Raw genomic sequence first — 26,190 nt, 5'->3', positions numbered from 1 at the left:
GAATGTTAGTCATGATAAACAAACTTATTCTTAAGTGCTAGAGGAAACTTAGTGGACCACTTTAGCTTCATTCTTTCCTTTTCATAAGAGAGAAAAGCCAGACTTAGAGAGGTCAAAATATCAAGACTTGTGAGTGGTAAAGTCAGAACTGCCTGTTACAGCATTTGATCTTTAGCAATGACTTTCACTGCCTCACTGACATTAGATTCCACCTGTATCTAACTCAACCTAAAACCAAGATTCCATTTACATACAAAGTTCAAGATGAAAATAGTTGCTCATATGTTATTATCATCTATCCAAAGGCAAAATACCCACAGAATGTGTATAATCCTTCAGTTAGAAAGGATATTTAAAATGATGGTAAGAGAAATTATTTTGGTTTGATATTATTAAGAAAGACATGAACTTGTTGAATTAGTCATATTTTAGATGCCCAAATTTGCAGTTCTATGTATATATGATATACACAATGAACACCAGGGCTATGTAGATTCCTGGAACAGTCTTTCTTTCTTCCTTAGAACCTATTTATCAATTAGGTCAGATAGGTATGTCATACCTTATGAGACATAGAACTAGAACTATGGAGACTGCAAATAATCAAAGCTTCTCATAAGGAGGACAGTGCCACATTGCTCTGATATGCTTAGTCTTCAAAACAGCAACATGCAGCTGGGAACTGCAAAAGACCAATCCCACTTTATTGAGTTCATTTTTTTTAACAATAATACCTTGCAGAGCACTAAGCTAATATTTTCCCAAGTTCATGTTCTTTGGGTATTTTTCAAGGAGTTATCACACGTGGTCCAGAAACTGTCACTAAACACATTTTCTACATGTATCTCTCCATTTTACATATGATGAGAGTTAAACTTAATAGTCTTTGGGCTCATGGCATAGGAAAGTACAGGAGACCCGAGTCATATTTTGGCTCCTGCTATTACTGATATGAGCTAGGAAATCTAGTATCCTCTGAAGCCCCCTTTACTCAACTATAAGTGGAGTGTTCATGCTCAAATAAGAATCATGAACTTGCTGCTATCTCAGGAAATGAGCCAAGAAGACAAGTCTGTCCGGTTTTGCATGTTAAGACCCTTCTCTATGATTATACTGTTCTCTCTAGTTCCCTGGGTTGATGAAAACATCCCGCTTCTCACATAACCTAGAGTTTCTGCCAACTTCAGTTCTTTAAGAAAAGTAAACCAGATCAAGAAGACACAGAAAAAAAGCATCAAGGGGCTGGAGAGGTAGCACAGCAGGTAAGGTTCTTGCCTTGCAGACAATCAAACCAGATTCCTATTTGGAACCCCATATAGTCCCCCAAGGTTGCCAGGAGTGGTCCCTGAGCACTTCCTGGTGAGGCTCAAAAGCAAAAATAAAACAAAGAAAAAAAAAGAAAGAAAAGAGGCATTGAATTATGATTTTGTTACTGGGACTGATTGATATAAAGCTATGAACTGTTTTCATGCATCAATAAGTAAAAGGTGGTTCAGAAAAATGTTTGCTTAAGTTTGTACCTTTTAAACAATAGAGCCTTGATTATGCCCAATCCATCAACCTAAGCCTTTTCCTTTTCTTTTGGGGAGGGGGAGAAGGGGGATGAGATGTGGTGTTGACCAGGAAGTACTCTGGAGGTAGGGGTGTGGGGTACTCTTGAGTACAATTAAACAACCAGGCAACTGATTCAGTGCCACTCAAGACCCATGTTGTCAGGTACTTCCAGGGTCTATTCAGCAGTGCTTGAGCCTTCAGAGCCACGTGGTGCCAGAAGTTAAACCTGGGTTTGCACTTGCCTAGAATATGTCCTAGATGCTCTTCTATTTCAGTGCCATGGAAAGTATTCTTCCCTGATTCTACTCTGACCTAATATGGTTTGGTTTTAAGCAAATCTTGTATTCTTGGTGTTATCTTTTCAATAAGTTGCACAAAGAAAAAGTTTCATATTTACTAGAAATTTTTACAAACGGGATGATCCTGGGTTATCTGCTTTAGATGCAGACCTTGTCTGTGTCTACTTTTTAAAAAACCAGAGAGAAAATACATATAGCGACATTTAGATGACACTTCTGGAACTTGTAAGATTCAGGATTTCTGTTGGCAAGATACACAAACACAATCTTTCTACAAGAGAAGGTCACAAAGTTACCCCTCCCCAGTAAGAATAAGAAAATGTTGGGAAGTTGTACTTTCTGCAGTCTTCTTGCAAATTAAAAAGTCAAATGTGGAGCAATAACATAGGTGAAGAAAGGACAATCACCCCTCTGCGATGACTTCATTTCTCATCAGTGTAGGAGTTTGTCCAGAAGATCTCCCAAGTACAAGTCTATGGTCCATAGTCATGTGCTTAAGACCATTCCTGATCTCCCTTCCTTGGGGGTCAGGGAACTTCTGAAGACCTGAAGCAGTTGCTGGTCATCCCGTGTGTCTACTACTGCCTCCAAATATATAAAAGCACCAGTGCCCTTCAAACCATAGTCAGAAACTCTAAGCTCCAGCCAACTCCTATGGGGAATTGAGGTACATACTTGTGTATTCCGGTAGCACAAAGATTACAATGGGCAAAAGCCTGGTGAAAGCACATTTGGGGGTTCCTCTGATCTCTGCTCATAGTTCCTTATATCACTGACTGAGTGACAATGGATGCTCTTCTTTCAGTAATAAAAATGAAATTACAAATGCCACCCTTTCTAGGCTACTGGTAAATAATAAGAAACCATATGCTGTGGCCATGTTTGCATACAATAGATTAAGGATAGATGATAGTAGAAAATGACAGCTTCCTTCCTTTCTTCAGCATAGAAGACTCAAAGAGTTTTCTAACAAAAAACTTGTGCCACTGAGAAATGACCTCCCATAGTTTCTCCTACATAAATTAGCTGCCATAGACTGCATGCAATTGCTGTCCCAAACTCATATGCTGAAGCTCTAATACCCCATGTGCTGGTATTAAGAGTTAGAATCTTTGTTAGATAAATTTAGACTAAATCATGAGGGTCGGTCCCCTAGTGGGATGTATGTCTTTATAAGGAGGGGATAGGACAGGAATTAAATAAGTGGTAAGTGGTAGAGGTCAAGCTTTGCATGTATGAGACCCTGGGTTTGGAGAGAGAGAGCAAGCAAGAGCAAGAGAGAGAGAGAGAGAGAGAGAGAGTATGAGAGAGATGAAAAAGAGAGGAAGGAAGGAAGGAAGGAAGGAAGGAAGGAAGGAAGGAAGGAAGGAAGGGAGGGAGGGAGGGAGGGAGGGAGGGAGGGAGGGAGGGGAGAGAGGGAGGGAGGGGGAGGGAGGGAGGGAGGGAGGGGGAGGGAGGGGAGAGAGGGAGGGAGGGAGACCAAAGAGTTTCTTCCACCATTTCATTTCCTTTCCCTTGTTACAGAGATGTCAGATGAACATACAGTAAGATGGCAACTGGCTTGCAAGGCAAGACAAGGACTCTCTTAAGAACCAAATCACGATAAGAGAAAGAACACATGGAGCGTGCGGGATCCCGGAGGGAAAAAAAAAAGAAAAAACAGGTTCCAAAAAGAGCCAAGTTCACCCGCAAGTTCCAGATGGAGTAGGCGCCGCATCTCGCCTTCCCCAGATGGAACCCCGGTGACCAGAAGCCTCTACAAACACAGCTCGAGTATGCGGGAACGAGGACTTTTTCTCAAAACCGCGCGGCCGCTTACGCGGCCGCGCGACATCTCTCTATATACAAAGTGATCAATGAGAAGTAAACCACCCAATCTTTCTCCCTGAAAGTCAGAGTTAAGTTTGGAGCACGGCCACAGCCCCAGAAACACAAGGACTTAATGCAGAACCCAGCAGCTTAGAGCAGAAAAGTGAAAGGACTATGCGTTAATCCAGGCCATCAAGTCTGCCGGAGGGGAAAGGGTGTTGCCCCATTCGCCCTCTCTTCTCTGGAAAGAAGGATGGCGGCCGCATGGGAGCCGTGTGGACAGCAGGTATGAGCCGGGGGTGTGGGGGCGACTAAAACCTCATGGGAAGGGGGGCGTTCCGGTCCGTCCTTCACGCCCTACCGAGGTCACCAGTTGCCCCCCACGAGCGGCTCACCAGCACGGCCACAGCCCCAGAAGCACAAGGGCTTAATGCAGAACCCAGCAGCTTGGAGCAGAAAAGTGAAAGGACTATGCGTTAATCCAGGCAATCATTTCTGCCCAGAGGGGAAAGGGTGTTGCTCCCTTCCGCCCTCCTCCCTCTGGAAAGAAAGATGGCGGCCACATGGGAGCCTTGTGGACAGCAGGTATGAGCCGGGGGTGTGGGGGCGACAAAAACCTCATGGGAAGGGGGGCGTTCCGGTCCGTCCTTCACGCCCTACCGAGGTCACCAGTCACCCCCCACGAGCGGCTCTCCAGCACAGCCACGGCCCCAGAAGCACAAGGACTTAATGCAGAACCCAGCAGCTTGGAGCAGAAAAGTGAACGGACTATGCATTGACCCAGGCCATCAAGTCTGCCGGAGGGGAAAGGGTGTTGCCCCATTCGCCCTCTCCTCTCTGGAAAGAAAGATGGCGGCCACATGGGAGCCTTGTGGACAGCAGGTATGAGCCGGGGGTGTGGGGGCGACTAAAACCTCATGGGAAGGGGGGCGTTCCGGTCCGTCCTTCACGCCCTACCGAGGTCACCAGTTGCCCCCCACGAGCGGCTCTCCAGCACGGCCACAGCCCCAGAAGCACAAGGGCTTAATGCAGAACCCAGCAGCTTGGAGCAGAAAAGTGAAAGGACTATGCGTTAATCCAGGCAATCATTTCTGCCCAGAGGGGAAAGGGTGTTGCTCCCTTCCGCCCTCCTCCCTCTGGAAAGAAAGATGGCGGCCACATGGGAGCCTTGTGGACAGCAGGTATGAGCCGGGGGTGTGGGGGCGACTAAAACTTCATGGGAAGGGGGGCGTTCCGGTCCGTCCTTCACGCCCTACCGAGGTCACCAGTTGCCCCCCACGAGCGGCTCTCCAGCACAGCCACGGCCCCAGAAGCACAAGGACTTAATGCAGAACCCAGCAGCTTGGAGCAGAAAAGTGAACGGACTATGCATTGATCCAGGCCATCAAGTCTGCCGGAGGGGAAAGGGTGTTGCCCCATTCGCCCTCTCCTCTCTGGAAAGAAAGATGGCGGCCACATGGGAGCCTTGTGGACAGCAGGTATGAGCCGGGGGAGTGGGGGCGACTGGAACCTCATGGGTCGGGGGGCGTTCCGGTCCGTCCTTCACGCCCTACCGAGGTCACCAGTTGCCCCCCACGAGCGGCTCTCCAGCACGGCCATGGCCCCAGAAGCACAAGGACTTAATGCAGAACCCAGCAGCTTGGAGCAGAAAAGTGAATGGACTATGCATTGATCCAGCCCATCAAGTCTGCCGGAGGGGAAAGGGTGTTGCCCCATTCGCCCTCTCCTCTCTGGAAAGAAAGATGGCGGCCACATGGGAGCCTTGTGGACAGCAGGTATGAGCCGGGAGTGTGGGGGCGACTAAAACCTCATGGGAAGGGGGGCGTTTCGCTCCGCCCTTCACGCCCTACCGAGGCCACCAGTTGCCCCCCACGAGCGGCTCTCCAGCACGGCCACGACTCCAGAACACAGAAACCAATTTCTTAACTATCTGACTTTCAGTAGAAATACTTCCAGGGTCAATAAGTAAAATAGCAGAAATCCAAAACCAACATTTAATTCTTGAACCCAGCTGGAGAAAGCAAATCACTTCACAATGCTTTTTCAGCATGTCTGATTTGGGGGGGGGGGGGTAAACTCTAAATAATAGTGGTGAATCTTTTATTGAAACAATCTAATCAAAGCGGATAGAGTGTTAACTAGAATTCATCTGCCTCACAGGGACGGGGAGGGGTGGGGGGTGGGGTTTTATTGGGGTTCTTCATGGGAAAAAATAAGTATTGGTAAAGGGAAATGTGTTTGATATTTGCATGACTGAGACATAAACCTGAAAGCTTTGTAACCTTTCCCACAGTGATTCAATAAATAAAAAAAAAAAAAAAAAATTAAAAAAAAAAAAAAAAAAAAAAAAAAAAAAAAAAAAAAAAAAAGAACCAAATCACATGATTTGGTACCTTGAATTTCCTAGTCTCCAGAAGCCTGAAAAACAATTGTCTGTTTTTTTTTTAACCACTGTCTCATTAGAGCAGTGTTTCATTAGTGTTTCATTAGAACTGACCAGTACACCAGCCTTGCTGTATTCTAGGTGAACAAGATATGTCATACTTGCCAGAAGAGTCAGGTGCCAGAGCCAGATTCAGGAACAAGAACCAGGTATTTTTCTGATTTTTTGAATATGGAGACTTGTGCTCTGGGATTCTGGCTCTGCCCCCTTCATTCTGACCACAATACCATGTGGTGCTACATCTTTCGAATGTTAAGAAACCCTGTATTTCCTCAAATATCAATACTTAATTTTCATTCCACATATAAAACTCTGGGAGGGAAGGCCATTGGCCCCCGCTCAGAGGTAATTTCTCAAGGCTCTGCGTGGGATTTAACGGGAGCCATATGGTTAAGTCAGCCAACCCTCCCAGAAAGCAACCCCCTGAAAGGCCCTCATAAACGTTCTCAAGGTTGTGAAAGACCCACCAACTTTCTAACAATAAAGCTATGTTGATAGGCTTAATATTCAGCAAACGCAAAGCAGGAATGAATGGCTCCTGGTCTGAATTACCCAAAGGGGGATTTAATTTGTCCTAGAGAAGACTGTGGGCTGGTGGGACCCCAGGACCTGCTTCTAGCAGGAAGAAGGCCAGCCTGCATGTTGTTGGCATTGGCCTATTGGCTCAGTCTTATGCTGCTAGTTTGTGGAGTATAAGAAAATGCTTAATAGTGGATTTATGGGCTTACACTTTTACAAATCAAGCACATTCTAAAATGTAATTCTAAACGTAAAATGGTATTTATTTTCTTTTAACTGTGCTCTCCTAACTTATCTTTTTAACTTTTTTCCATAGCAACAATGACACAAAAATCCTCAAATGAATTGATGTTCCCATCCCACTGATACCTTGAGTTGTAGCATCAACTCATAAAACCAAACCACATGGTTCTCCCCATAGAAATTTATCACTGCAAGTTCTGAAATGTATTAAGGTTCTTCTTTATATTATTACTATTAATATTTCTTTGGTTGTGTCCATCCACTGAGTTATATGAGATGTGAGGAGCTTCCTCTGCATAATACAGAATATTGGATTGAAAAGATAAAAGAATGAGAGACGGTATAATGTATAATAAATGTTGACGTCACTTTAATTTTTACATAAAACGAGATTTGCTTCTACCACAATTTACATAAATATCTGATAAAGTATTAGATCTATCTGATCTAGACATAGGCAGATAGACCTGACAGTTCATGCAAATAGAGTTTATAAGAAAATAAATAAACATCGTTACACATCACATGAATGAATGTGTGCCAGGACTAAAAATGGTATAAAATCAAGGAAGAGATCCCCACATAAAGTGCTTCATACATGCATGCTTTTGAAAAAAAAACTTCTAACTTTTAACTAGAATATTTAACTGGAATATTACATTGTGGCTAGATGCCCTGTTCAAATATTAACCTTGGTAGGAGCAAGCTAATGTTCTGATGTTAGACATACCACATTTACATTGTAAACAATTGCAATCAAATTATTTCCACCGATAATCTAATGAGTTCTTAGACATGCCCACTCCCCTCCAGATAATTAAATTTGTAGAGCATTTTGAGTACAGGAAGACACTTGTAGAATATTTTGGCAGTGTTCCCCATCGCTCTGTTAGAATTCTGTACAAATTTCCATTCCTGTACAACTCCATACTTGGTAGTACCTCTTCAGTGCTCTTGTGTGGAACCACCAAACATGAATTTCCTACTAGCATTCCCTCCATTAAATGGAATAAGCTCCTTTAGACAAGCCAAAATCAATTATGATTATAGCCACCTACTCCACAAAACTGACTCATGGAAAAAGAGACAGAAACAGCAAGAGCAAAGGAGAGAATTAGAGGGAAGGAGAGATTTTTATGCAGCCTCTACCTGCTCATCCACCATTTTCCCTGAACTTTGCTGTCTTGATTCTGAATTAATGAGCCTGTTACATGATATCTAATAAAAATGACCTGAGTCGAGATACTGCTTGGAATCTGCCACATATTTGGTCCAAGACTGAATCAATTTCATCTATATTTAACACAGGCTTGTTTTCTGTCTAACTTGTCTCCCCCACAGCCCATGGCTCACTCTTTTTTTTTTCCATCTGGAAAACTTATCTCCTAAAATGCTACCATCAATCAGCTAAAGACACTCTTCCCGACAGAGCGTCTGCCAGTTTGACGAAGCACAAGTAGTCACTAGTTTGGAGATGCCTCCCACACTCTCCAGTGCAGTGTGTTTTTCTAGCCTGCTTAACCACACAAGTGTAATTTGGGATATTTATACTTACACAGTTTCTATTGGGATAACAGGGCTACTCTGACAGAACTCACTCTAGCGGGTGATATGGGATGCGATCTAAATTGCCAGGACTGCTTGTCTACCTAAGTTTTGACCTTTTCAAAACTTATTCTGTGTTGCCACACATTGAGTCTGCTTTGGCTCGGTGCCTGTTCAAAAGATACGAACACCAAATACCTGGCAGGAAGTATGTAACCCCACCCCCACTCCACTCTTCCCTGAGATTCAGTGCTACCCCCCCCCATTTCCTGGTCCCCATGTCAATCCACTCTCAGTATATTCAAGCCTCTAAACGTAAATACAGCATAAAAAGAGGAGATGGGGGACTAAAAGAAAAGCAAAAGTGGACTTGGCAGAAGGGGGTCACTGTCAAGAAGGAAAGAAAAGAGGAGACAGTAACCCCCACCCCAGCCCACAAAGCTCCAATCCTAAGCGCACTCCCTGGCCACAGCAAAAGAGCACAGTGCGTGGGCACAGGTGGGGCCCAGCCTCCTGGCTGGATGCAGCTTAAGTGCTGAGCCTGAATGAAGACTTTCATTGCTGTTTGCTGTTTTTGTTGGCCAGTGGCCATGGCAAACATTTGCAGGTGGCTTGGCCAGATTTTGACACTTAAATATTTGAGGTTGTGATAAAAATCAGAATATTACTACAATATGGTTCTGTGCAGCCTCAAAAAAAAAACTATCTGCAATTTCAAATGTTCATTTAAAGACACAGTCTCCAGAGGGAACTCATGTTTTCAAATAAGTGCTCATTTCCTCTTTGCTGAGAGAAATAAAAGATTCACCATTAGCCAATGTTACCACCTAGAGTTTCAATTGGAATCCACTGAGGAGATGGGCTGGCTTGTTCCTTGCTGCGCCCCATGATCATCTGAGCAAGGGTTTGGATGGGTCACATAAAGAAAATGGAAATGACAGGATGTGTGGGTCGGAGTCAACATGGAAAGCACAACAGGGAATGATGTGAAGAAAAGAAACAGCCTCCCTCAAGATTGGCAATGAGACCATTTTTTAGAAGTGACAATTATCTCCCAGAACATGCAGGGAAAGGCACACAAGTCCCCGGGGTTGAGGATAAATGGTTCCCACATTGCACAGAAACACCCTCAGATATGTGAGCATAATGACACAACCTAGAAATGGGTCCCTTCCCCACCACCTTGGGCCATGGAGTTAAATTATTGACAGTCAACACCCATCCTGGAATTTAGGGCTGACCCCAGCCCCAGCATTGTTGGGACAATGGTTCTGCATTACTGAGCTGACCCTGCAGCAGGGGAGAGGCAGGAATGGGGAGAGAAATAGGGTAGTCAGTGCTTCAGGGGGCCAGGAATGTTGTAAAACTGCTTGTAAACTCCAGCACATTTAACTCCTTGTTTTTTGTCCCTTGAAAGAAAAATAAAATAATAATAATTAGCTAGCTGGCCTAGCTGTGAATGATCTGCCCAAAAGCAAGTCACCAGAATGTAGGAGGCCCTTGAGATGCAAATGCTGTCCTTAAGAACCCACCCACCTCTTTGTATATTATAGGTTCTTGCTTTCCCGGATGGTAATGCTTACTTGCACAGTCATTTGAAAAGAAAAGGAATCTTTCATGGAGACACTTGCTTATTTTGTGTTTACTTCTACAACAAAGCTAAGTAGTCCACGGCCAGATTAGTTTTCTGTTTCTGAATGTGAAGCCAAAATGCACCCCAGGCAAACATGGAAAATGCTTATTGTCCACCCTCTCGTTTATTAAAGTAGGTCTCTGCATGTCATAGTCCATGGCGAGAAGGGTAGAAATGTGAGTGACATGGTACTCCTTAGGAAAACCCAGTGGTGTGCACACTCTGGGTCTGGGATTCTTATTAGTATTAACAACAAGGACTCAAAGACACACGGTACACTTGGGGATAGCTTCTAATTGGTTTTGAAGAAATTGCCACACCAAAAATTCTAATGAGTATTCACATTGAGTTCCGATGCCAGGACCTAACACAACAAGCTCTCTTTCCTCTTTTAAGCAGAAAATTCAGGGGTCAGAGAGACGATGCAATGGTCATGGCTCTTGTCTTGCCCTTGGTCAACTCATATGGTCCCCTATACACTGCCAGGAGTGATCCCTGAGCACAGAACCAGGAGCACTGGTTGAACACTGCTGGATATGGCAAAATAAAACAAAACAAAACAAAAAAAAATCAGGGAACATAGAGCAAAAAAAAAAAGAAGAAGACTTTCCTATCCCTGGAGTCCAGGGTCCATAGCTTCCACAACAGGAAGACACCCTCTGTCTGCCCCCAGCAAAATCATCTGAGCTCCAGCCAGGAAAATCAACTCTGCCTCACCTGATCTGAGCAGCAGAAACAGGGAGCAGTCAGAATGTTCCTCTAGCTCCTGCTCAGAGAAGCTCAGAGAGAGATGAAGGGATCTCCTTACCCGATCTGGCGGTTGGTGGAAGGTGCCTGGGTGATGACAGAGCTGGACTGGGGTGATGGCATGGCTTGCTGAATCACAACGCTGGTGTCATGGTTGGTCATCCGGGTGCTGCCGAGCTGGTGAGCTCCAGGCCCCACCATGGCCCCACCAACAGTGTTATGCATCGGGATATTCTGCCCGGAGAAGACAGAAGGGAGAGGTCAGAAGAAGTCAAGGCTCTATTTCACTCTCAGGTTTTCAAAGGCCAAACTTGGGAATCTGATCATGTCAACTAAATCAAGAGTTATAGCTTCTAGCTGACCATGAGTCCATTTATCTTGTTGCAGCTTGAGAAGATAAAAATTAACTATTCACTCTAAAAGTAAAGCACAAAAGAAAATATTTGAAAGTTCACTAATCACTCTGCCACAATTCTGAAGTGGAGCTTCCATGAGGGAGAGTTAGCATGGATCTTCTCTAACTTTGTGGGATGCATGCTGCATTTGAGAATTATCTTTGCAGTAAGTGCACAAGGCTATGATTTAGCGAGGAGCCAGTGAGCATCTGCTTTGAATGACAAGCACACTGGGTACTTTTTTCTTTTTCCATCCTATAAGGACAGCCAACCATTTATTTCTTTTCCTGAGAAACTACTATTTTTCCAACTCAAAATCTGAGCACAAAAAGGTGCAGAATCAAGACGAACAGCTGGAAGAGATGATGGGTGTCTGACTCCAAATGACAAGAGTTACAACTCTCAGGTGAATGTGCATGGAATCAACCTCTCACAATTCTAGGAATAATATGTTAGGAATATGGAACAATGATTGCTTGTCAGTTTACTTCTCACTGTCTTTTCTCCTAGAATGCAGTGTCTGTGCTCACAACTCTATCCCTTGGTGCTTTGAGCACAGTGGGACTTTAGTCCCAATATACTGCATGAATAAACCAGAGAAGAAAAAACTAAGTCATGGAAGGGACTTAATCATATGTTGTTGTTGTTTTTAACACATGAAGGCTTGAGTCAAAGTTTGTCTAAAATTAAAAAGTAAAGCAAACTTCAAGATAAAGGTGACTGAAAATATAGCTTTTGCTGGAAAAAAAAAGTCACTGACACAACAAGAAAGGATTCATATTGAGGCAGAAGAGCACCAAGCAACAATAACAGGACTGCATGTGAGAAAGACATTCAAAACCTTGGAAAGAAAGTATAGGGCAAAGCCAAGGTGGCACACAGAATGTGGTTTGGTTGTATCTCATTGGCTAGATATATCTCTCCAGTCTATTAGGGTAGGGAATTCCAGAGGTTGGCTGGAAAATGGGCTGAGGATGGCTAAAGAGAAATGGAGGGTCACTGACAATTATTTAGAGAAAATACATCTGCCTCTGCTTTGGTATAGCAAAAATGTTCCCCAGAAGAACTAACACGATTCTATGAAGTTCTCCTGCAAAAGACTGGATTTCCTACACTAGGTGTTAAATGACAGTGATAACATATATGGTATTTGGGATGGCTGTGCCCATTACATTACACCTTTTCCAAGTTTCTGGGTTTTAATCCTGACCACACAGTTTGTCACAAGTGCAGATGGAAACTGGGCACCTGGCTCAGACTGGGAACTGAGGTGTTGTCCTGGGACCCCCAAAGGCAAGAGCAGTCTACACTATACACACAGTCCAAAGGCTCCTCTCATGGAGTGGGAGGCTTTTCTAACATGGGAAAAGATTGTGTTTTTTTAAGATCAGATGAAAGGAAATAGTGGTTTGTGCTAGGGTGGTAGCACTGAGATATACTTGAGTTCTTTTTATAGGAAGTAGAAATCAAGAAGCCTAAACTAAAAATCAGAATGAAAATAAGGATAACTGTGTTCTTTCTTTTAAAAGTAGAACTTAACAAATTTACTCTCCCAGGTTTTAATGAGATCTTGATGAAATATGCAATTCCAAGTATTTTTTCAATTGTTTCTTTAAAGATATTCAATATTTTTTCTTTCTCTGAGTCAGCTGCTTTGTCAATAATAGACCCGAAGCACACTCTGACTCTCTTTTTTTGGAATTATTTATGTGATCCTATGTGAGAAAAGGTTATCATTAAATATGTGCAGTTTAATAAATATTTTAAACATTAAATCTTAAATCACAAGCAAAAATTCAAATGTATGAAACCTCCTGCAGTGCCTTTCTAAAAAGTAATTTATATTCCATTGTACTTTAGGTAGCATGATCACAATCATTTTACTGTTCATGGTTCTGATGTACAAAGAATTACATCTCAACACAACCAAAGTGCCTTAGAACCTTTGCCTTTCACCCTAATATGAAACCCTGAAGTCCTACAAGTTAAACCTGAGCATCCCCTCCCTCTTTCTGTCTCTCCACCTCTTCTTCTACCAGCCTGTAAATGATCATAATCTCCTTTCCTACTCAAGACTGATCTCCTCACTGCTATCTTGTTACTTTTAGCTTGCCTTTCTCCTTTTTGTCCCATTACTGATACATTGGTTTGTCTTTCTCTCTTGCTGGAGGGAGCTTGGGTTTATTGGGTTATGACCACCACAGTGCTCCTGAGGCACCCCTATTCCTCTGTGTTTATCTTGAACCTCTCCTCTGTGCTCTGCTTCCCCTATCTGTTAACCACCTATATCCCCAAATCAGACTCTGTGACTTGGTCAGATACTTCTATGACTCTGTGACTTCGCCAGATACTCTCTGATCTGCGACAGGTCAGATACTTCTAAGGACTCTGGCTTTTGTATTTGTAAGTGAAATATTGCATTTCTCTATTTCTTATGTCCTTTACATAGTTTACTTTAGAGCAATGTCCTTTTTGTATAGACACAGGAAGACAGCTAATGCTTTGCTTTTGTAACTTGGGAGTTCATTGACTCCAAATAATATTTACTCCTGGGCATTTCTCATATTTACTCAATTAAAGCCTCAGTTACCCTTAGTTCCTAGCACCCCAAAAGCAGGATCCTGATGAAAGGACTAGATGGACCCAGGGAAAGCGGTAAGCTACCCTGACACTGAAACGGGACAGCCAAGTGCCATAAAACTTATAATAAGTTAAGATTATGGTTGTGGACAAATTCTGCCATGGCCCAAAGAGAAGTGACTAGACAAGGACCCTAGTAGGGTTAGGAAGGACTAATCTGGCCTGAGCACGGTAGTCTGGTATCTATAGTGAGATGTTCCCAGGAGAGCCACCCTTTAAGGTTAATATATCTCTTACTGTGTGCATACAACATGACTAATACTATTAAGAAGTAGAGGTACGATGGTTGATTGTTTAAATAGTTATAGACTAAGGAAAGGAGAAATAAAGCCTTAGATGAAATTCTGCCCTTGAGAAGATCTCCTAGCAGGATGAGATCTTTGTCTGAGAAGAGTTTTCCCTGAAGGAAGGGCTTTCATATGTTGATTGTGCTATCTGATGTAGGTGTAATTGCTACCCCCAAACCTTGGTGATACTTCTCTATAGCTAAGACTGAGAAAGTGGGCTGGGGGAGAAGGAGCTTGGGCAGTGAGTGAGATTGGAAGGAGGCAGAGGAAGACTAGATTGGAATAAACAGCAATTGAGCACCAACCTGCCTGGCCCTCCTTTCCTCTTTCGTCTGTCATTGCCTTCGGCTGTTCAGGGTGAGGGAAGTGGCTCCTGACTACCAAATGCATTGAGCATGCCCACACATTTTGTGAACATGCACAGTGATCTTTCTTGAAAAGCAGAACTAGGGCCTGGAAAGATAATACAGTGGGCAGGGTGTTTCCCTTGCACGTAGCCAGTTTAGATTCTTTCCCCAGCACCCTTTAAGGCCCACAAGCACCACCAGAAGTGATGATCAAGTGGGGAGCCAGGAGTAAGCCCTCAGTACTGCCACATGTGACCCACCCAGAAAATAAAAGAGAGGATAAGAAAAAGAGAGACGGGAGGGAGAAAGGAAGGGAGGGGAAGAGAGGAGGCGCCAAAAGGGGAGGGAAGGAGAGGTTGACCTCATAACTCTGCTTATGTGCCCATCTCTCCCAACCCAGCTGCTGGATGGTCTTCCACGATTCAGCAAACATGGAGTCCACACAACACTTACCATGAGACCTGCAAGGCCCTTCCTACCTCCCAGCCCATCTCACACCACTTTCAGTCCTGTTCCTGTGATTCACTCCACCTTACTAGAACTTTCCTGTCCTCATGCCAGTCATGCTCCATCTTAGCACAGGATCTTGCAATTATACATCTCCTGCTATCAAGACTCTCTTCCCTTGAATCATCCATATCTCAGATTAAACATTAAGTGAGGAAACCATTCCTGATCTCTTAAAAAATGGACACAATTTTCCTCCCGTTTCCTACTCCTTTCCTTCTCACAAAGAGTAACCAGTGTTTTTTTGTTTTGTTTTATTTTTGTGTGTGTACTATGAAGTAAACACACTGTCCATTGTGTTTCCAAAGTCTAAGCCAATGTCTGGCATATAGTAGATGCTCAATAAATGTTGAATGAATGAAACAAAAGCATAAAATGGCATTTATAGAACATTCAACATGACGAAACCTTATCATTCATTCTTAGGTATCACTGTATCACTGTCATCCTGTTTTTCGTCGATTTCCTCGAGCAGGCCCTAGTAACATCTCCTTTGTCCTAGCCCTGAGATTTTAGAAAGTTCCACATTCAAGGCTCTTTCAGGGTCAGGAGAATGAGACCCATCATTGTTACTGGTTTTTTGCATATTGAATATGCCACGGAGAGTTTCCCAGACTCTGCCGTGTGGGCAGGATACTTTTGGTAGCCTGCCAGATTCTCCAGAGTAAGAACTAGATAATAAGATGTTGCGTGGCCATATTAGCGGCCGCACGCTTCTGGGAGATGGGTTTTATAGTCTCTGAGTCTTGGTTGTTGATGGGAATACATGGCGCCAGGGGAAGTTGATGGGTGTAACACCTACATACTGGAAGATGGGGGATCTGGGTGGAGGAGGCCCAGTTCCAATCCGAGCAGGCTTGGAGATCTACACCCCGGGTCTCGCACACCTGGGTTCCTCTGCCAGTTCCTTCATGAGTGAGGCTTGGCCAGTGTTTGAAAATACTAACTTCTTATCTCCTTACCTGAATATATGAAAATTTTAAAACAACAGTAAGAGTTTTAGATGTGAAGATATTTGTTCAATTATGGATGAAGAGCAAGATGAAGAAAGCATAAACATAATATGAAGCTTATAAAGTTTCCTTAGAAATATTAAATGAGTTCTTAGAGAAAGATGTCAAGATAGGAGTGTCAAAAAAAATCCAGTTCGATTTCTGGCTTAAGGGAGGAGGAGAACCATTCATTAGCTGCACTCTGAGAATCAAGAATGCTTGGCTTTTTCTGCAGCACAAAGAAATTAGTGTGGTTTCTTCAAATAAAGCATGTTAAATGAGGAGAAAAGAACCCTTCCTTAAAACATTTATGAATCTTCATTGAGAATGATCTAAAAATATACCTCACATTCTCCCATACAATATCCCCCATCCTTCCCTTGGTTGAAGTGTGACCAGGGGTCAAACATGAGGTCATACATTTTGTTGAAGTACTCGCTCACAGGGGTGCAGCTCCCCATGGGTCACCACAAGTCTTTGGGGATTTGTTTTGCTTTTATTTGCAGTGCTCACACAGACACTTGGTTGTGATATGCTACATTTGTGGTGCTGTCACACCACTCACAACAGCAGTGGCATTGATGTGACTTGGTAATGCGAGGCAGTGCCAAGGACCATGTTCATAGCCTGATGTACGAAGTCTGACAGGTGTTCTCCCACTGAGTCACGACCGTAGCCACCCTTACTGAAGTTTTGAAGACAGTGTCTTTATGATCTCCATCAGAGGCAGAAGAGGTTGGTGAACCTTATATTCCAGTTCTTAAAAATCTCCTCTGTCTTCCACAAATGAATTCTGCAAATTCTTCAGTCTCCTTTGTCCCTATCCAGAGTGTAATTTCAAAACATTTTGGAAAGCTAAACAATTAGGTGAGCATTATCATTTCATTTTAAGAGTTTTTTTTCTTTAGAATTACATACTAACTCAAACATGAAATTCATTCTCTGAGTTCATGTTTTCCCAATTATGGGTTTGAAACTTGTCTTCATTGATAAAAGAATGGCATTTTCACTCTGGATAAATTATATATCCAATTTCAAAAACACAAAGAGTGACTCAATATTCATGTGTTATTTTTGCTAGGAGAGATGAGGAGATTGTAGTTGGTAAAATGTCATCACACTGGTAAATGGAAGTGAACACATAGGGAAGGATAAAGGTGTTGCTGTAGGCTCAGCCTTTGGCCTTTTCTGCATTCAACATTTTTATCAACAGCTTGGATGAAAATGTAAAATTAAGCTTGTCAAATCTATGTTTGACATACTGTTGGGAGACATAGCTAATGTTCTGGTTAGTAGAATCAGTTTTTCCTTGAGCCAAGTGTGTGATCTGGCCTCCAGAAATGCTAACATAAATCTAGGTTGTTGTAAAAGTGCAACAGCCAGATCAAGAGAAGTAATTATTTCACTGTTGAGCATGTTGGACTGACCACATTTGGCCACCACATTTTAAGAGGTAAATCCACAAATAGGAGAGAATAAAAACAATGAAAGCATCCAAAACATATCACAAGAACAGTAGAAAAATCAGGGAATATTTAGTCTGAAGAAGAGAATATTTAGAGGGTCATGTTAACTGCCTTCAAATATTTGTGGGATTAGACATCGTCTATGTTGCTCCAATGGGAATAAGTTCAAAAATGGGGTCCTGATGATAAATGACAGTAACAACCACAATTTCAGTACCTAGTTGGAAGATATCTCTATGGTAGATGCATCAAAAACCACATATCTAATCCTCACAAGGATGCTACACCACAGGCATTATTATCCTCATTTTGATAGAGTCAAACTTTTCTCTTGACTTCTCATCCCTTTTGCTTTTGGAAATGGAAATCCTCACACCTTCTGGACTCATGCCTTAAAGACAAAAATTTGACTTTTGTCAAGATAAGTTTACTCATACATAACATATCTAAAGACAACTTTAACTGCCCTATGAAGTAGTAAGCAGTACTATTGGAGTTAAGCAGTAGAGACTGGTGGCCATTTGTCAAGGATGTCACAAAGAGGAGTCTTGCGTCATAATGAAGATGTCACTAGATGACCTTCATGGTCTTCTATTACAAAGATTCTCTCATTTATGATACATGGATCATATTTTGGCTTAAATGCCTCCAAATGATTAGCAATATGTAACAATGTTGAAAATATACTGACTTAGGAGTTAGGAGGTCTCTTCTAAGAGAGTTTCTCTACCCCTCCTTATGACTATATAAATTGGATAAATCATATTACCTCCTTGATTTTCATACCCTCACTGATAAAAGGAGGGAGTTAGACCACAAGTTCCCATGATCTTTTTCAGCTGATACACCATGAGTCTACTATGTTATGTTTTACAAAACACCAAGAACCCAAACACATCTTTTAGACTCTAATTAGTGATGGGCTTAAAAACATTGATTTTTCTCCATAATCATAATTTTTTTTCAAAAATGAGCCTCCTCCAAATTATAGTTTCTGCCATATCCATGGGTTATCATTCAAGAAACGGATCTAACAAAAATTTCTCAAGCATCAAATATGAAAGGAACATAGACAAACTATCTTTCCTGGATTTTTTCTCTTTGGTTCAAGTTACCCTGCATGTCCTTTAACTTCTCTCTCCTTTCAAGCCTTATAATACATTGCTTTCCTCCATTCATTGTTCTGAGACACACAGGGTGTGAATGGATTCAGAACCAGGGGAATAATAACCCTTGATTGCATACCAGAAAGCTTGAGGTAGAGTGGTAATTGCCTTTCTGCATGCATGGGCTTGGAATACAATATGCAAAAAAAACAACCCAATGTATATACATCCCTGTTCATACAAATAACTATAATTTCAGGGTGTGGTAATGAAGGATGAAGGAAAGTGGACCACAAATGAAAGTAAAGATTGTAGCATACAGGCAAAATGATGTTGATTCCCACAAGGTCCCAATGTGTTATCTTTAAATCTATATTCCATCAACTGCCGAGGAGTGGAGACTTTATAGGTTTCTCTATAAAGAACCAGGGTCATCTTGACATGCATTTACAAGTTAGGTTGTGCAATCTTGGAGTTCTCTGCATCTTAATGATGCTGGGCAGTTTTGAAGACTTTGAGAACTTCCCAGATGTAAACATTCATGAACTGCATCCAAAAGATGTCTGAGCTATTCACAGAATAACAAAAGTGCTAACCTTATGCAAGATACAAGAAGGTACAAGAGGTACAGAAAGGATTCTTGATAATCTAAGCTCCTTCATACTGGTAGCTTACTTGGGAGCTGGGCTACCATCATGGATAATGAATACTTTAAATCTTACAGGAAGGTAGGATACACTGTGAAAGGAGACAATAAGGTATTAGAGGAAACAGCAGGGTCAGGGGAAGATCCAAGCGATTTAGGTTGACAGCTTCTTCATAACATTCTCTAGCATAGTCACATAACATTTATAGCAGAGTCACTCAGTGTAAGACGAATCAGAAGATGATAAATCATCTCTGGCAACCTTAGCCGGAAGGGGTGGGAGGGAGAGTGCAGGGTAATGTGAAAACTCCAGACTGAATGTGCATATTTAATTTCTGCTTTTTTGGAGTTTGTTACTTACATCCTAAGAGAAACAATGGCACAGAAGGAAAACTTGAGCACTAGAATCAGCTAGTACTGGGTTCAAGTTCATACCAACTCTATAATATGCTATTTAAATTCTCTTAGCCCTACCTTACTCAACTTTAAAAAGGAAATAGAGAACAAGGGGGAATGCCCTGCCACAGAGGCAGGGTGGGATGGGGGGAATAGGGGGTGGGAGGGATGCTGGGACTCGTGGTGGTGGAGGATGGGCACTGGTGGAGAGATGGGTACTTGATCATTGTATAGCTGAAACCCAAGCACAAAAATTTGTAAGTCTATAACTGTACCTCATGGTGTTTCACTTATAAAATAATTTAAAAAGAAGGAAATAATCTTTTAATGGACAGGATTGTCATGAGTATCATAAAATGTATGTTCCAGAACAGTGCCTAAGAGCATAATACAAGGGTGTATTCCACCCCCCACCCCCTTGTTGGGGGAGAGGTCAAACTTGGCAGTTCTCAGGAACCGCTCCTGGCTCTGTGATCAGAGGTCATTCCTGACAGTGTCCTGGAGATAGCCACAAGCAAGGAAAGTGCTTTTACCCCTGTACTATCTCTCCAACCCGTACTTTTTCCATATATATATATATATATATATTTTATTATTGGCTTCGTTTTATTAAGTTTGTATATAGTTTTAATGTTCTAAGAATTAACCTTGTTGTTGCAGTTTTAGGAGATCGCATACTCATGCTATGCATTGTGGAATCACATGAAGCCATGCAGGGCAATACTGGAGACTGAACTCAGAGCCGCCTGCTTGGAAGAGAGATACTCTACTACTGAGTCATATTGCCAGATTCTGCTTCTTTCCTTTATAGTAAAGTTCAGAATGTGAAGTTCAGAGATAAAAGGTTCACTCTGGGTGGTTACTCCCAAGATCTAATATTAATAGAAATATTACTGTAGCACTGTCCTCCCGTTGTTCATCGATTTGCTCGAGTGGGTACAAGTAACGTCTCCATTGTGAGTCTTGTTGTTACTGTTTTTGGCATATTGAATACGCCACAGGGAGCTTGCCAGACTCTGCCACATGGGCGGGATACTCTTGGTAGTCTGCCTGGCTTTCCGAGAGGGATGGAGGAATATATTAATAAATCAGCAAATGTCTGAAAACTCATTTGACCCTGATAATCAACCTACAAGGTAGGTCTAATAATCACCTCACTTCATACATGAGAAAATGGAGGTTAGGTAATTTGCTCCAAGTCACAATGTACACATGGAGATACTCAGATCCTGGCAGTTGGTTGGTTTCAGAGTCTGGCTCTTACCACTAAGCAACACCACCTTTGTAGTTTTGCTATAAAATATTTTATAGTGAATATGAGCTGATAAAAATTGTTTTTTAAAAACAGTGATATCCCTTATCATTAAGAAAATGTAAATTAAAACAACAATAAGATAACAACTCATACCAGTGACACTGGCATGTGTCACAAAAGACAAAAACAACCACTACTGGATCATGGGGGAATAAAACAACCATCATCCACAGTTCATTCAAGCTTTTTAGCAAACAATGTGGTCATTTATCAAAAAACTAAGAATTGTGCTTCCAGTGATCTAGCAATTCTGCCCGCTTGTCATCTATCTCAGGGGCCTAACAAATCTATTCAGAAAAGATATTTGTGCTCCCATATTTATTGCGGCACTATTTACAATTGCCAAAATATGAAAACAACCCAGGTGTCCAAGAACAGATCACTGGGTAAGAAACTATTGTATTATACAGAATGGAATACTACTCTGCTATAAGAAAAGACAGAATCATGCCATTTGCTGCTATGTGTATGGATCTAGAGAATATCATATAGAGTGAAAGTATGACAGAAGGATGGAAACTTGTATGAATGACCTCCTTCATATACAGGATATAAAGAAACATAGTAAGGAATTAACAAATGGTCAAAGGCAACAGAGCCTGAGAACTGGCCGACAGTACTGAGCTTAACATGGTGGGGGAGGAGGGAGAAAAAGTGAAGAAGGACAATCAGGAGAAGGTGTAATATCGGAGCATATGCATACATGAGACCCTGTCATTAACGGTATTGCAAATCAGAAAGGCTAAAATGAAAGTTTTAAAAGTCATCAAATATAAAAATCAAACAATAATAAAAAATCACAAATAATAAAAATTAACTCTTAGTCTTTTTAAGGAGACATAAAAAATAAATTACTAGTTAATCTTGGTCTATGATCCCTAGAATTACAGATATCTTTCACACGACACATCCAAATCAACATCATCTCCACCATCAACACACTTAGAAAAGTCTCAGAATTCAACAGTAATTCATTTCAAAGTGATTGATTACTGGCAATTGTCTTAAGGTCAGTTTGCCTCAATAGACATTTCCTAATGTGACTGACAACAAATTGAACAGTTACTCATATTACGCAGTATAACTATAATTAAAATTATAGTGTGACGGGGGCTGGAGCAATAGCACAGCGGATAGGGTATTTGCCTTTACATGGCTGACCCAGGCTCGATTCCCAGTATCCCACATGGTCCCCCGAGCACTGCCAAGAGTGATTCCTGAATGCAGAGCCAGGAGTGACTCCTGAGCATCACCAGGTGCGACCCAAAAAGCAAAAAAAAAAAAAAAATTAGTGTGGAAGTGTATATCAAGCTACAAGGAAGAAAGGAAGAAAGGAAGGAAGGAAGGAAGGAAGGAAGGGAGGGAGGGAGGGAGGGAGAGAAAGAAAGCCGCTAGTTTTAATATTAATATTATTTCATTTTCCTTAAGAGTTCTGAATGCTCAAGATCATTTCTTAGAAAAACTATTTCTCTGACATTTGGGTGAAGTTAACCTACTGAGGCAACTTCACTTGCAATGGGCAGAAAGGCAGTTAATGATCTTAGCCCACTCACCTGTTTCCAGGAAGCAGCCAGCCCCAGAGGGAGGCTCTTGACTTCAACCTGAAGAATATAATCCAAGGCGGTCAAGATCTGCAGGACTGCCCTGTACTCTTCTCCAATCCTAGACCACTGTCATCCTTTCTAATACTGGGTTTGAGGCCATAGAACCCTAAGCTATCCTTGTAATAATTTTATTGCCATCCACTTAATACTCTAGTAAAATACTCAAGACAATAAATGTCTTCTTGGGTGCCATCCTTGACTGTGAGAAACTGTTTTCAGGTGTCTCTCAAAGATACTGTTTCTTCCTGTTCAGATCCTCTCTGTCTTCAACTGTTGGTGCCAGTGTGCCCATCTTACCCTTTATAGTCTTTGTTGCTTCTGCTAAATATAATCATTAGGGTTAAGAGAAGGCCAATGGTTCTACTTTATTCAGATTACTAGAATTACTGTTGAGCGAGTTTCTATGGTTGATGTAGCCACAGATATTCTGGATGCTAAAAATCAACCTAACATCACTGAAAATATTATGCTCACTTCTCACATGTAAGATTTCTCATTTCTCAAAATGCCTTCACCAGAATGCTGTGCATTCCATCATGGCACCAACATACTTAAATACATTTGCTGGCCATCCATTACCTCCTACGAATGTCTTCCTGTGGACCTCAGACTTCTATCAGCTGGCTCCATCAGTCTTTCTCACCTCACCTCCTGACAGCACTTACTCCCTAACTCTCCCCTTTCACTCTCATACAGATCTCAATGTCCTTGACCATTCCATGCCAATTCATGTGTCTTTTTCGTCAGTGCACATCTTTTCTTTTCATGGTCAATTGATTTGTCAAGATTCAACTTTGATGTTCCATCCTCTGGGAAACATTTTTCACCCTGTTTGACCCATTTAATTTTTCCCTGTTCTTTGTTTCCACAGAGTCCTGTCACACCTCAATAAGAGACCCCAGCTTATTTGTGTGGGTGATTCCTTCAGTCAACTTAAAGAAAAATTCATGTGCATTCCAGAATAGCCACTGTCCACTCAATGACATTCACTTTGTAGATATGCAGTAAATCCAATTAGCCAGTTAATAAATAATTGATATGTGAGCTTATAAAACAATAGTTTCTCTTTTATAGCTTTTCTTTGCTTCAGTTTTCTTAGAAGTGAAATAGGAACAACCAACCTATTCCTAATACCTTGCAATATTTTTAAATAAAGATCATGTTAGATGAGCCGGAGCAATAGTACAGCAGGTAGGGTTTTTGCCTTGCAGACAGCCAGCCCAGGTTCAACCCCTGGGATCCCATATGGTCCCCCAAGCATCACCAGGAGCAATTCCTGAGTGCAGAGCCAGGAGTAACCCCTAAACATCACTAGGTGTGACCCAAAAAGCAAAAAAAAAAAAGATTATCCTAGATTATTTAAATATATAGCTCAATTAAATGTTTGACACATTACCGGTCCAGTAATGTTAATAGCCATTCTGAATATCATGACTACCATATCATGATTACTCCCAATGCTAGCACCAAGTCACCATTAGCAACTATTGATTAGCCAATCCTTTGACCTCCATCTTATCCCATATATAAGTCTTTGAAACACCCATAGCATACTGCTACCTTTATTTATTTGAGGGTAGAGGGAGCTTCCAAGTGGTGCTCAGAGTCCAATCGCTGTACACCAGGTCCAGAGATTCTTGGTGAACTGAGTTGTTAGTTCAATGTGAGGTCCCAAGGATATAGGGTTGCTCAAGCCCTTTGTCAGAGATTACAAGAATCACTGTGGGCTGGGGACCTCCAGAGCTTCACCAGCAATGGTTGGGGAATGACGTGGTGTCAGGGATCCAAAACGGTTGCCATATGCAATGCCCTACACCTTGTACTTATCTCTCCAGCCCCATTTTACTTATTTTTTAAGGCTGGCTTTCCCTTTCTACCTATAATCACTTTAAGTACAGAAATAAGGTTTAATTTCACAATGCTTTTCACATAGATGCTTGTTCAATTAATATTCAGTTAGTATAAACTGAAGCGGTGTGAGTTTAGTACCACCTGCATTGTAACTAGCAGTGCAATGAAATGCTCAGTCCAGAGGGTGAGTTTACATGAAAAGTAAAATATTACCACACATGTTATAGAAAGGGAGTACCCATTCCGAATAACTACAACTTAACAGGATATGGAAATTTAGTGAGGGTGGGAGATTTGAAAAACAAGAATCTAATGAACACCTCCCCAATAGAAGCCGGGGAAAGACCATGGTCAGAAGGATGAAGGACTGGTCAGTGGGTCTGTGCTTTCCTCTGAACATCACCAAAGCCATGTGACCTTGCTTAATTTCTTCAGCATGGAGATCTTACCTTCACAATGATGCCCACATCTATCTTCTCTGTTATCTCACAGCTTCAGAGCTGTATTACCTCTTATCTTGATCACACAATAACCATGTTAACTCCTTGCTTCCAACACCTCTTGGTCTTTCTCAGAAAATTTCAGACTCTACTATTGGTATGACTTAGAACTTTATTCTAATATCACTTCTCAGTCCTAAAGTGCCCAGAGCTCCCCATACTGTACCCCACCAAAGCTCCTCTTAATCTTGCTTTTTAGGCCCAATATGTCTGCTCCTATGGCTTACCCCTCTCTTCTCTCCAAATTCTTTATATCAATCACAATTTTCTACTCACTGCAGAGCTCTAACTTCAAATTCTCACCTTCACAGCTCGGTAATTCCACATGCCTGGAATTCCCTCTTTTCTACCTAGCCAAATCCTATCTGAGGGCTAGGGGATTGGTGACTAATGCAGGTATTGATTGATGGATGATATACTATCAGTCAAAAAAAATGAGAACTACACCCTTTCTTCTTTTGACCCATAAGGTTAAGATGCAATAAACTTTTAAGCCTACGTCCTTGGGTTCTATTCCCTGGTAACTCCTTATTACTAGAAAGATTGTCTTCCTTTCTTCAGGTTAGGTTCACCTTCAATGTCATCTCCCAATTAAACTTACTCCTTTATTTACCATCTCAACATTACAACCCTTTTCTTAATACTGTACTTCACAATGTGCAGTTTTTACCAACATAACTTCCAGCTCTCCATAGTATAAACTCTGGAAAGGAAGGAGCTGTATCTAGCTTGCTTTCTGTTCTATCAATCGAGCCTTGCACAATACTTGCCACTGAACTAGACAACAGTGGATTGAAAGGATAAATGAATAACAATTTCTAAGGTGATGATATGCAAATAAAAACTAGTCAATGGGTAATTTCCTCTTGTCTAAGTTGGGTACAAGGTTCCTTAAGCCTGAGATGTAAAGAGATAACATTTGCTGACTTGAGTTTTCATCAGTCAAGTCAACACAGAGAAACCAGAACACAGCTTCACAGTCTCCTCAATTGCTGTTTGTTGGGTCACTTACACTGTAACCACAGACTGAAACGAGATGAGATGGATGTTCTTAAGCAACTGGAAAACTGAAGGTTACAGAGAAGTAAGAAACTGGGGTCCTGCAACAAGTATTAAGGAGCTAAGCAGATGGTTCCAGTGTATCCCCAGTCTCCCACTTTGTGCAGAAGGGGGAAAAAAAGAAAAAAAAAAAAAGAAAAAGGAACTTTAACACATTGATACAGCACTGCAATCTGTGTGAATTAAACCACATTCGAGTGTGAGCCACCAATGGTACACGCCTGTGTGAAAGTGTTAATGTCATAAAAGGGGTGTTGAGCACATCAGGAACCACTGACCCATCCCTG

The 26,190-nt window shown here is 41.8% G+C and overlaps 1 protein-coding gene across 1 annotated transcript in view; it reads right to left on the bottom strand.

The window, feature by feature from the left end:
- CREB5 (cAMP responsive element binding protein 5) overlaps positions 1-26,190 on the bottom strand; it is a 474,076-nt gene that overhangs the window by 279,353 nt on the left and 168,533 nt on the right. The window contains exon 5 of the mRNA XM_056117946.1: positions 10,854-11,026. Within this exon, the coding sequence (XP_055973921.1) occupies positions 10,854-11,026 (173 nt within the window). The remainder of the gene's footprint in view (positions 1-10,853; positions 11,027-26,190) is intronic.

Source organism: Sorex fumeus, unplaced genomic scaffold (assembly GCF_029834395.1).
Source record: "Sorex fumeus unplaced genomic scaffold, SorFum_2.1 ptg000037l, whole genome shotgun sequence".
Classification (NCBI taxonomy): domain Eukaryota; kingdom Metazoa; phylum Chordata; class Mammalia; order Eulipotyphla; family Soricidae; genus Sorex; species Sorex fumeus.
Note: the sequence above shows the minus strand (reverse complement) of the source record. Positions and strands in the feature narration are given on the sequence as shown.